This window comes from Fulmarus glacialis, unplaced genomic scaffold, assembly GCF_000690835.1.
Source record: "Fulmarus glacialis isolate BGI_N327 unplaced genomic scaffold, ASM69083v1 scaffold9646, whole genome shotgun sequence".
NCBI lineage: Eukaryota > Metazoa > Chordata > Aves > Procellariiformes > Procellariidae > Fulmarus > Fulmarus glacialis.
The window spans coordinates 68320-81822 of NW_009220018.1; the positions used below are offsets into that span (position 1 = coordinate 68320).

Here is a 13503-nt window from a genome sequence, read left to right on the forward strand (position 1 = left end):
AAGCTCTCTATTCCTGGCTTTCAACATGGGAGCAGGAAGAACAAAAACCCTGCCTCCAAAACCTCCATCTTTGGGCCTGAGGAGATAACTTTTATATCTACATTTCCACCAGCCTTTCCTCTTCTGCCTTCTTGACAGGAGATGGATATTAAAGACACAGGGAAGGAGGCTGTTCTGGTCCCTATTCATTTTCATTCCACCTATGGTAGGAAGAGGGATAAGGTTGTTTAAAAGTTCCTGTCCAAGAAACAACCTGACACTCCATTTCTGAGCCTCCAGCTTTATCAACCTCCAGAACAGAAAACTTACATTGGCATCAATTTTACTTCACATTCAAGATGTTATTGCAGCTCGGGGTCTTTAAAGTGTTCTCTGAAATCAGCAGCTTGAAATTCAACCATGTATGCTCAGCACAAAGAGCCTGGAAAAATAAAGCATTTTCTAATCTAATGATCTCTGTGTTGAGGTGAAAAATTAGCTGCTCACCTTAGGGCCTCACTGTAAATCCAAGGCATGAAATTATTTGCAATTGCGTGCCTTGCACATTATTCCTTTCCAATGCATGTAGCAAATTTAATGTAGGTTGGGCTGGAGCATGGAGGGAGGGGGGTTGCCCTGTGATATTCAGCAGTCCCTTCCAGCTGCATCTGCTAATAACAGAATCCTATCCAGCACTGCTGAAATCAGGAATTTTGCCACTGACTTGAAAGGCAGCAGGATTTAAAATTACAATGCATACCGCTTATTTTCTTCCTCTTGACAATATGGCCAGTGCATTCTGGGTAGGAAGCTAAGTTTCCCAATACTAGTACATAATTTGATCTCTTGACAACAATCCACATGCAGCTAAATGGTGCCTGCATAACATTTTGAGCCTCAGTGGTTAAAGCATATCATTTGGAACCACAAAAGCAGACCAAAGACCAACTCAGAAGTAAAATAATCATTAGGTGGGAAAATGATGGAAGTGAACAAGGCCTGAAATGCAAACTAGCATGTGGGTATCCAAGGTCGTTACAGTCATCTTAGTGATCATTTTGAACACAGATAAAAAAGGATAAAGTACTGAAGTACAGAAATCACTCTGATCCCTATTAAATACCAAATCACAAAGAGATGTCTGACTACAAAAGGCTATTATTAATAAAGCTTCTGTAGTGTAAGAGGCATTGAGCTCTTTGCAAGTTAAAGTGACTTTTGCCTCTTGTGGTTTTTGGGATTCCAATTTCTATTTGTTTGCTTTATGTTAAGTGAACTATCTGCTTCCCTTTGCTCTTTTCTATTATCTAAGACTCCACAAGCCTTCCATTCTAAAGAGAAAATCACTTTGAGCTGGAATTTTTCACGTCTTATGTAAACATACAGCAGACAGAGGACATGGCCCCATCCCTCACTGCTACCGCTTGTGGTCAGCACCGACGAAGTGCCTTTTCTTTCCCATCCTGTAGAGCAAATTAGGCTCTGTGAAACCCAAGAGGAAGGGAACTCCTGATGCTTTTTCCTCCACCTCTAACAAGGATGTATAGTTGATGTGCTCTTCCTGCATACTGAATAGCTGTGGCAAGAACTCCATCTCCCTGAAACAAAACCGCTTCTTCGTGCTCTCTCTGAATTCACAGCTTTCTGCTACCAAAGCACTGCCTCAGCAGGGCATTCTCCAGTGTCCACTGGGAGATATTTTTGCATATCTCCCTTTTCTGTAACCGATATTGTCCAAATCTGCCCTTGATACAAAAACACATAATATAAACAACAGCATAAAAAGAGCATTTATGAACCCTACAATTTGTTTCTTCCTTCCTCCTGGGAGCTGCAGTATGCATTGATCAGGAAAGAGAACAACAACATACACATGGGGACAAAAATATATATCCTTCTTCCTTCTTTCCTGCTGTATGAAGGGTATCACAGGAAATAACTGCTCAGTGTGTCAAGATTTAGAAGCTGTGCATTAGTGGCACAGCTGAAACACAAATTCTCTGTCCTCAAATATGAAGGTTTAAAGGTCGTTTCCACCTCCCTGCTGAAAGCCAGATACAGTGATCCTCAAATGGAGGTCCATGCCCTCACTGCAATTCAGATTTTTAATTAGTTTCTTCCAAAACAGTTTTACAATTACCTGTAATTTGTCCACGAGTAATTACCTTCCTTCTTAACGGAGACACAAACTGCTCCTGGTCTGCAACAGCCAGACTTTCTTTTTTAATAAAACTGTGCTTGAACAGTCTTTCTTTAGGTCAACCCCCTTGTCACATGCAGAGAAACGGCACCAGAAATTGTATGGAGGCAGATCATTAGTATCTCCTTACAAATCTCAATTTCTTTAAAAACAAACGTTTAGGAATTAGATGTAAATGGAAGGAAACACAGTAGCGGTGATTTCCAAGTGGTAGTACATGTGCACTTTTATTAATATTCAGATGTATTGCATTAGCACAGCACCTGTATCCAGTCTGCAACCGCCACTTGTATCAAGCTGCTCTATTCAGGTTGCTGCTATGACAACTATCCAGAGGCAAATGTCAGGTCAGCTCCCAGCATATGTGTCTAGGCCATAATTGCTTTGTCAGAAACCTAATAGCCACCTACTCCTACTCCTCTAACAGCTAAAAGCAGTATTAAAATCACTAAATGTTGCAATATTCTTAACACCCTGTTCATATGCTACTAAAGCACTGCAAACTTTAGATTTGCCTTCCTTTTATTCCCCAAACTAGAATGGGGGTGAAGAATGTGTTTAAAGTGCCTATTTGCAAATTTATGTTCATTTATGTTTTAGTGTAAACCTGGGATCATTAAACTTTCTCCTTCTTGAGGGTTAGATATTATCTTTCACTCCACCACGATGATTATTGATATTTAATTCGCCTGGTTACAAATCACAGCATGGAAAAAAATTATAGCTATCATCTTGATGAGAGGTTTCTTAAAAAATGCATTCAGTGTTTATCATAAAGAATTGCTTCATAGCATCATAGTGCATGATAGTCTGTGCACAGTGCATAGACTTGCTCTTATCAACTTGAAAAGCTCAAATAATCAAAGATTTTTTCTATTAAGTTTAGCTTTTATAATTAAAGAAACTGGTAGCTTCCACAAGACTCAGAAATATAACCTGCACATTTATCCTGATCTTATTTATCCTAATCTTACATCATATCTTTTAACCTTATGATTAAAAAAAAAAAAAAAAAGACATTTAACATTTATATTGAGGGAACTTTTTTGAGATGCCTAGCAGAGAGTGAAATAATTGAAGCAGAGATAGAGATGAAGTAAGTAATACTCTTGCAACTGCGAAGTTGTCTTGCAGCCATCTCCAAATATGATCTCATGTGAAGAATTAAAGTTAGTCTGCATATAACTGGTTTGTTCAGTGAAAGGGAAATTGTCTCCCATGCACACATGGAGACGTACACATATCCTAATAGCTTTGTTGTATTACCTTCCATTTGCCTTGTAGATAGTGATAAAGAATAGTTGGATTAAGTCAAACTAAAGAAATTACGAATTTTACAAGAAAAGTATTATTCTGATGTCTGTGCAGTGAGGGTATGAGGACAACACCTTTGTCAGGCTATACAGTTGTCTGACTTGTTATTTTCAGCTAGTCTCTGGAATGAAAAGAAACTGTAGCCTTTAAATTCACATTTTAAAAAAAATGAAAATGCAGAAAGCTTTTTTCTTACCATATATGTTCTATAAAATATTGACTGACAAGCACTCTGTAAAGAGCCTACTAATTTAAAAACCACCAGCTCTGGCTGAGAAATGCCTTAGGATGGAAGATATGTAAGATAACTTTCATTTTCCTCTGAGCTTAAGCTCTCTTTGGGCTCAACTTGTCATTTGCTATGTAACTACAAAAGAATCATACATTGCATGTCCGATTACAGAAGTGTACATAGCTCACTCCTTTGGCTACCCAAAAAATTCTGCATGCTATGGTAGCCCTTCAATGACACTATTCACTGAAATGGAGGTCAAATTGCTAAAATAACATGGATTAAGTTCAGGAGAGAATCCAGTCCACTGGCTTTGCACTCATATGTGACCACTACTCTCCTATCTACAAATATAATAATGAATTCTCAAAGGTCCAGATTCTTAACTAGAACAAAACAACATGGTGCCACTGAAGCTACATCAATTTTCTAAATGATCTGGCTAACGATACACGACACGTCCATAAAAAGGTTCATACACTTCTACAGACATAGTATTCCACGATTCAGTTCTTTTCCTGCTTTCCCGTATTCATCCTCCCTCCTCACTCCAGGGTGCTCACATTTTATCTTGATTGCCAAACCCTTCTTATTTCAATTACATGAAAAATGCTCATTTGTAAATTTTGCAACATGACAGCATGCGAAAAGAATCAACTCTAAACAACAGAACAACGAAACAAAAGGCAGCTGTTGTAAAACCCACTTGTATCCAAGTAAGTGTGAAGGCAATTTTTTCCTGGTATCACTCTTATTTGCTTTTCCAAAGGAAGATTTCCCCTTTTCATCTTCCTTAGTAAAAATAAAGGGGCAGGTCCTCTCGCATGCTAAGGTATATAAACTACTATTTCCTCTTAGATCTTCCCCTGCAGAATTTTCATTGGTCTTTTTGATTTCGGACAGGACAGTAACAAAACTAATCCACCTCCACTTTCCATGGAGTACCATAGCCCAACGCTGCTCCAGGCTGTTTTATGATGAGTTTTTATAAAAACTATACCACACACATACCTGTTCGGAAGAAGCAGAGACTGACAACGGCTAAGTTCTTAAAACGAAACTTCCATTTCTGTGACTGACAACAAGCAGAGCCACAGAGCCGAGGCCTCTGCAGCGGCAGCCTACAAAACAGGCATCGTGACCTCTGTTCACTGCCCAGGACAGTAATGACTGAATGACTTTTTCCAGATTTTTCTACTTATTTAACCATTCTTCTTTTGACCAACAAAGACACAACAAAAGAAGTCATCCTGTTCACCATTTGTAATGAATGCATGTAAAAAGGGCTGTATTTTAGCTCTACTTAATTTGTTTCATGACTCCCTTGTTGATAGTAGTCCAGAACCTCCACTTCAGTGCAACTGCTACACACTGAATATTGCTAGAGATGTAACAAAGATCTTGAAAGGATTATCCCAGAAGAGCATCCCAAGATATCACTCAGAAGCACAGGAAATCTTAAGGATTCAGATAATGCCTCTTCCATCTCTGACTGAAGCAAGTCATAGAAGTTCAATCCAATTACTGTTTCTACATTTTTTATCACCTGTGGTGAAAAAAGTCCTCAAAATTCAAGACTGGAGTTACCCTTTTTCAGTATCCAGACTCAGCAGAGATGATTTGGAGAGCAACACAAAAGCTCTGCATTGCCTCTGTACCCACTGCCTGACCTGGACTGTGGAAAGATCAACCAAATCCAGCCCAGTGACATGAGCATTTCACTATGTGGCAGTAGTATCAGTAAACCTATACAATTTCAATATATAAATCTATAAAATTTATGCAAGGGAATAAATTATTTTTAATATCAGGAAGAATAAAAAAGTGGAAGTGACAGAACTCTTCAGTCAGGTCACAGGTACCAAATGTGTAACTTCTCGGCACTTAAGCTACTAGCCAACAAACAGAGCTTGATCTCAAGATAATGAAAATGCACTGAAGCTAAAGAGAGCACTTGAGTAACATCTAACACAGTCAGACAGCCAAAGCATTATAGTCCAAGCTACCATGACCTAGTAAACACATTTATATTCCTTACAGAGAAGTCTCAGAAACTGACAATGCTTTTATTGTTGCAGTTTCAAAAACTATGGGAAGTTACTAGTTTCCTGACAGACAAGATCCCACTGAGTTTCCCATTATGAAATAAATTATTGCCATGAAAAAAACTAATTTTGAAAATAAGTAATTGATGCCAGTGAGACCAGTTTTCATTAACTTACTTCAAAATTGGATTTTTGCAGGCAGAAATTTTCAGCCTTGAGTTAGGAAAGACAAAGATCATGTGAGTGGAGTTTAAGGCATATAGGTAGAAGGATGGCTTCTTCCTGCTTCAGACTTAACTTCATCAGACTTAATATCACTAGATCAGGGCTATATTAAGCACTCCAGCTATCAATCAGAAGTACTTCTAGAAAGTCATTCATAAGATGCAGTATTTGTTTGCGCGCAGACACACAGCCACAATTGGAGAGGTTTCTTCTGAAGAGATAACAAATCTGTGCACAGGACTATAAGTATATAAAGCCAACCCTTCACGTTTAATACTTGTGAAAGAAACAGCTAATAGTCATAAGCATGGTCAATACTCTATCTGTTCAAAAGAAAAACTGAGCTCTTAGAAGTTTCCACATTTTTTACTTTTAAGCTGGTTCTTTTTGCTGAGCAATAATTGAGATGGTTTTTCACCAAACCATTGTTAAAATGAGCACTGTAGGCAAAAACATATTTAGTTTGGAAATTCATATTTTACCAAAGTACAGACTTCCATTAGGGACCTACATGCAGCATGCACAGAACTTCCTGCTCAGGGACCATCTTGTGCCAAGAAGAGGAGGAGAAATGGAGAAAAGGAGGAAAGAGCATAAATAAGGCAAGAAAATGAATTCAGGAAGCTGCTGAAGTTTTGTCTTAGCCTCAGGATTGGGAATAACACTCATTGTGTTCTCAATACATGCACATTTTATTGGTAATATTCTGAACAAGGTAGTGGTGGGGATGCAAATTACACCTCACTTTGAGGCAGATCACCCCTCTGGAGAATAAAAGGCAGATCTTCACTGTGCGGTGTGCAGGAATAAAGCAGCTTTAATGCAACGCTTCCATTCAGCTCTGAGGGGAAGCGCTGAATGAGTGCTCTTACCAGATCCTCTTAACAATCTACTTTCCAGGACTGTCTAATGCTTGTCCTCCATTAGAAGATCTCTCGATATAATGTATGAAGTGGTAGTTTTCATTATCCAAATCTTATTTCCCCTTTCCTCCTCCCAAATTTCCACTGAAGGGTCCTCAAAGCCTGAGTCCACCCATTGGTATAATGCCCAGTTTTGGAAATTTACATTTAAAAAGGAAAAGTAGAGCCATGTTAACAAGAAAACAAGGCTTCTTTTTTTTTTTCTTTTTTAGAGCTATGGAACAGTAAAAACAACATGCTGAACTGAACTTCTTCAACCTTTCTCTGTTTAAGAAAAAATCCAATGAAAATATTTCATTTTGGATATATGTAAGAAAAGTGAAGAAAACTTAAAAGCAAGTAAAAGAAAAAAATAGGAAGATAAGAAGGATAGAGCCCTTTTACCTATAAGGCACCCTCCCTGGATGTGAGGATAGAGGTCCACTTCCCATCTCAGCATAAGAACCAAGCACAGTAGTGTGTGTTAAATACCCCGCTTAGAAATATTCTGGAATGCTTTGCTTTCAATATACATTGTTAATGTCACATACTTGGAATAAATAATTAAATTTCAATGGAACTGGGGCTAGAACCAAGGTTTTCTACTTCTCTAATGACTTAACTATTCCGCCCTGCAGGGTAAATTTCTCACTGTAAGTTTTATGAAGCTACCTAACATAATTTTTTCCCGCCAAAACTATTCAGCACACCTATCCTGAATTCCCAAATAGTTTTGCAAGCACCAAAGCTACATCAACCCAGCTAATTTACTGCTTGCCGAATCAAATGCCTGATGCTATTTGCAACCGTCTCCACAGTGTTCCCAGAACTCACTGCCAAAAAGAGGAGGGAGCTGAAGGAAGCAGAACCCAACACCTCTTCCTCGTAGGCAATTTTGCTACTTTAACATCACAATTGTAAGTAAGATCATCAGTTTGGAGCCATTCTGCCTACAGATTTTGAATTCTGTAAGGAAAAGCAAAGACATACCTCTCACCTCAACAATAACTGCTACTAAATCCTTCCGTGACAGTAACACCACAAATAAAAGAAAGAAAAATCCTATCAATAATCTTTTTTACTTCTGTCCACAGTTTTAAAAACGTTTTTCTTTCAACAGCTCTCTGGCTCCCTGGAGAGTATTATGGGATACTCATCTAAATCACTCAAAAACTCTGCCTCACCCTGGCTGGACCAAGGAACTGAGCCACTATTTTTGTGATTACTGAGGACAAGTTAGTCTCCTAATGAGAAAGCAATGAAAGCAACTGATGTTTGTACAAGTCTCCTCTAGTTCTCCTTGAGATAAGCTCATTGACTTTGTAGCTTTTTTCTTTTTTTGTTGCTGAAAAATCAGAGAACAAATGAGAGAATATAAAACCTGCACAAACTGTATGAGCCCCACTTCTACACTAAGCCATACTTAACATCACAGTACTTTGACATCCCATGTGATTTGTAAATCTTACAGCAAATGTACTGCAATTATGACAATACTATAAAAAAATATAACAGCAAAAAGAAATAGCAATATCCACTCTCAGCTCGTAAGCTATCAATGTTCTAAAGATAGTGTAGGAATCTTTATTCAGTTAGGGCAGGACCTGAAAGAACTCAATGGACTATGTATAAAAGAAAAATGTTCATTTAAAAAATGTTCTTTTCCACAAACAAAGTTCATCTATCATGAGTGAGGCATATTTTGGAACAAGTGAGATATTTGACTTTATGAAAATCATGAAGAGAAATAAAGCATAATCATCTTTGCAATAAGAATGTTAGACAATCACTGTATCCGTGAAGCGACTAAATAATCAAAGCCTGGAACAAGCTACCAGTTTGATTTTAATAAATTGAAAGAAAACATGCAATTCTGAGCAAATTAAAAATAATGAAATCCTAACATGCACTAGAATAGGTGAATAATCACATAAGAAAAAATAAAATAAATATTGATATGAGCTTTAAAAACTCACTAATAAGGTAATTGACAACATTTTGGTATATGTCACAATAACTTTTCTGTTTCAGGCAAATAGGTATTTTCAGAAACACACTATTTCACCTTACATTTACAAATGCATACACATTTTGAAAGAGAATATGTGCACAGATAAACACACTGACTCACGGATACACGCATCATTTCTGTTATTTATGTAAATTATATATACTGTATGTTCTGTTCCTTTAAACTCTAGTATGCAGATTACACAATCTGCCCTCAAAATCTACAACCGTTAAAAAGCAAATATATAGCTTTATCCAGCTGGACATTATATACTAGGCACCCTCATACAGCTTATGTAAATATAGTCAAAAACATGCTTGTGTATTCATTTAAAGAACTACAGCTTTTGTATTTTAATTATTCTTGCTAGCAAGAAACATATAAGGGAAGGGATTGCACCACCCTTCTGCATGGCATCCTATGTAAATGAGTCCAGTGCATTTATAAATATGGATGTGGTAGACCCCCAAACAACACAGTACCTGCTGTCTATCCAACCGCATCCTTTTTGCAGCATTTCTGCTTTCACTCTCACAGGCGGAAGCCAGGATACTCTCTGCAACTGCTGAAGTAAGGTGTGAGGGAATAGGTCGTGACTATGAGAGAAAAAAGAAACACAGAAATTATTTCTAGCATAATCCACGATATCCTTTTTCAAAGCACACAATACCATCACCTAGGCAGGAAAGTCCGCTCATTGAAATGTAGTTTATATCAACAAAACAGGGAAATGGAACTTGTAAAGATGAAAAATGAAACTAGTTAGATGTTAAAGCTGCAGCTGATCCATAGATCCATGAGAAGCCCTTTCCCCCCACAGCTCTATTGTCCAGTGTGTTTAGTCTGGCTCATTAAGCTGTACTTTGAACAGACAGTGGCATATTCTCTGCGTTCCAGCAGCACCCTGGCCGTCTGATTCTTGTTAAGAAAACTGAAAGGCTTTTTATCCTGTACAGCATGTGACAGAGATGAGTAGTGGTTTTTTATAGTCATAAAAAAACAAAACAAAAAACCCCAAGTGATAGGGTTGAAACATCACTCAAAACATAACAGATTGTCAGAACATTTCAGAGCAATCTCAATCTGTAGTATATGAATATTTGCATTCCTTGCTGCAACATGACTGATGTGATTAAAATGACTTAAAAAAATCTGTTTTTCTTTTGATAATGCCAGCCTTCCAACAATGTAGATATTTTGTGGTTTGCCTAGTACGGTTTATTTTTTCTGATTCAAAACCTCTCATTACTAATTTCAGAGCATTTACATGTTTTAGGTTAAAGGTGTAACGAATCCCAAAAAAACAAAGGAATGCTAAAATCCATTGTTGATTATGAATTCCAATATGGTCTTCCCTACCAGTTCATTAAGAAGAATATTTACATACCTTTTTTCCTAATTACATGCAAAACAATCTTTCTGAAAGATGAAGCTCACAAAAAAACTAATCTTCTTCATTAATATGAAGATATATCTGAACTACCAAGAAAATAAAGAAAATGGGGATGATAACACAGATACTGATACACATATAAGCCCATTCCAGAGACTGCAATTTATTGAACTGGTTTTGAACTTCCATAAATTTTCAAAGCTTCATTGAACTCAAAAGTACTATGTAAATTTATACCTACTGAGGAACTGGCCATATGTGTGGGGGTTTTGGGGTGTTGGGGTTTTTTTTTGTTTTGTTGTTGTTGTCACTGAGTTTTGGAAGCAAGTTTTGAAGTATTCCCATTCAGTTCTTACACAACCTTAGAACAGATTGATTATATAGGCTCAACTGATATTATGGTTTTCATAACATTCCAGAAACTGAGGAGCCAACCAGTACTAATACTACATTTTTACCTTTAAAAATTGAAGTCCATTTATTGACTTCGGATGTGCTCTGCCGAATGCTAATTTTTTTTATGTGACACTGTACTTTCTCTAATGCATGGGAACACAGTCTGTCTGGGACCAGAAGTTGAACTAGCTTTTAGAAGTAGACAGGGATTTATGGGTCTCCCTCACTAGTGCAATAGGCTTATATCTCCTCACTCATCCAAGAGCAAGCTCTCTGGTGTCAGTGTAACAGCTGTGTAAGAAAGACAACCAGAGGCTGCAACACTACAATAAAATATACCTGGATTGATTTCACAGAACAAACTATTGAACTTCTTTCCAGTTTGCACAACAATGCATTCCCATGCACTTTTGAAAATATATCAGTCTAAAAGATGAGGGACACTGATGTTAAACCCTAAAGTTAACAGTTACAGAAGTTAACAGTGCAGCACAAGCAGACACCTTCCTCAGAGCTCCAGAGGAGGGAGTAAGTCTTTGCAGAAGGTTTTCACTGACAAAGCATTATATTTATTATTCTGCCTCCCTAGAATGGTGATGTTATTCTGAATACGTTATTGCATCACTTAGCCACACTAGATCCCTCCCTGTATTTGGTGGCCAAGTATCAATGTACATGGCACTGTTTTATGTGTGTTCAAGATACACTGACTACGTTGGCTGAATGGAAGTCTCAGTGTGGTCCTCTAGCAGTGGCCATACAATGACGTTCTTGAAAAATGTCGAGTAAACACCTGGATAATTCCTCCAGCTCAGGTCTTTAATTAGAGCTATAACCATACCTATACATCAATGGATTTTTAGAAGGTGACATATGAGCCAAAAAATTAATGTTCTGAACAAAAAGTAAAATGAACCCAAGTTCCTCCAGCTTCTTTGTTTAAGGGAGAGAATAGGTTTATTAAAGTGTTTTATAAAATAAAAAATAAAGAGTTACCATAAAAATCAAGCAGTCACGTGCTTTTCTCTGAAAAGGAGTGTTCACTGTTGAAATATTGAACTCAAAATCAGTACCTGCAAAAATGAGGAAATCTCCAGGTAATGGAGTATCTTCCTCTTGAAATAACGTGTTAACCCATAATTTCTCTCACTCATCACTGCAGCTGGCTGTTGATATGTTCATGTCAAGAACTATCTAAAGTGAACCTTAGGGAGAATGTAATGAATGCACGGTTGAGTTACCTGGGGAGCAAAACACTATAACAAAGCACAGGAGAAAAATCATTTGATTAAGGTTCAGGTTCTATCACCTTAACTCAGGCAGAGCACTAGTTTGGCATTGACTGAGAAGACGAACACAGTCCTCTGTCACTAGCAGCAGAGCTGTTAAAAAGAAGATTTTCTGTTCCATGAAATGCCATATCTGTGAAATGTCAAAAAGATCAATTCTGAAAAGCCCTGCCTAAGAGGAAAAAAATGCTTTGAAATAACCACTTTTTAAAAGATGTTTTTAAATAAACTGAATTAATAGCCCCATCTTCTAAGCTCAGAGGCCCCTTCTGGCTTAGCTTAACTTCTTCATCTTCTATACTTCTGATTATTCATGATCTCTGTCATGACTACCAGCTATAAAACCATGTCTGTAAGAAGCTCAAGCATCCCAGTCCTTCTGGGGTTCTGAACATTTCCCAACTCCCTCCCTGAAGGTGAGACACAAAAGCCTTGGGAAACATGGCAAAGGCAACATCATTCAGTTCTGCAGAAGGGAGCCTGCAGATCTCAGCCAAACCAACATTTTCTAGGTTCCCAGGATCCCTTCTGCAGAGCTGAGAGCTGAGTGCTGGTTTCTGCATGTTTGGGACTACAGCAGGAAATGTGGGAGCCAAGGAGTCCTTATTTCCAAGGGCTCCCAGGTTCCCCCCACAATCCCTGGATCCACAACCTGCCCACTGGACTAGCAGAAAACCAGGTTTCATTTTACCGGAGTATGTCAAAACAGCAAACCTTGGACAAACTAACATTTCTTAAAGGGGGAAAAAAAAAAAAGGCATTATCAAAAAATTCCTGACCAGCTTTACCTGGCAGAATACACCTAGTGTTGTTTGATACATAAAATTCACAGCCCCAGTCTGGTATTTCTTTCACTTCACAGTGATGCAAAGCGGGAAATAACTATACTGGAACTACCCATGTGTAAAACAACAGAAAAGAAGCAAGCCTCTAAACTTCCGTCTACCAAAATAAGCGATTCACATGGCAAAATCAGAAGGCAGGATAACATTTTTGTCATTTCGAAACAATGACAGGTAGAAAAGAGGCATGTGAAAATTTTATAGTAACTTTCAGGTGAAGAGATGAATGAAACTTAGAGGGAATCTGGTAAACAGCTTATTACTGACCTTCTGAGAAGACTATATGCCTCTGTCCATCACACAGCAGCAGCATACAGAATTCCTTCGTATTTACTTGGAAACACAATACTGCTTGTGACTGCACTAAGACAGCAGCCATGTTTTAAACACATATTGTTCTTTGGTTTTGTACATCTTTTCAGCTGACACGCAACTAACATTCAGCCTCTAACACGTAGGTGAAGAGCATTTTGACAAAAAATGTAAGGAAAACCTGCTAGATTTCATGTACATGCAGATGCCTCTGTTTTTAACATCTTTTGAAGCGACTGACATTCAGGCAGTGGTTGAAATTCCCTCAGTAGCCCAAGGGAGATGATCAAGCACCTCCAGTCCTCTCATATTTGAAAGTGCATTTCAAGGCAATTTAAACCTGATTCTTGAGACCACCACAGA

At 38.0% G+C, this 13503-nt stretch overlaps 1 protein-coding gene across 1 annotated transcript in view; it reads right to left on the minus strand.

Moving 5' to 3' along the window:
• The window catches only part of LOC104078810 (nucleolar protein 4-like), a 56012-nt gene that overhangs the window by 26215 nt on the left and 16294 nt on the right, over positions 1-13503 (minus strand). The window contains exon 4 of the mRNA XM_009580591.1: positions 9391-9504. Within this exon, the coding sequence (XP_009578886.1) occupies positions 9391-9504 (114 nt within the window). The remainder of the gene's footprint in view (positions 1-9390; positions 9505-13503) is intronic.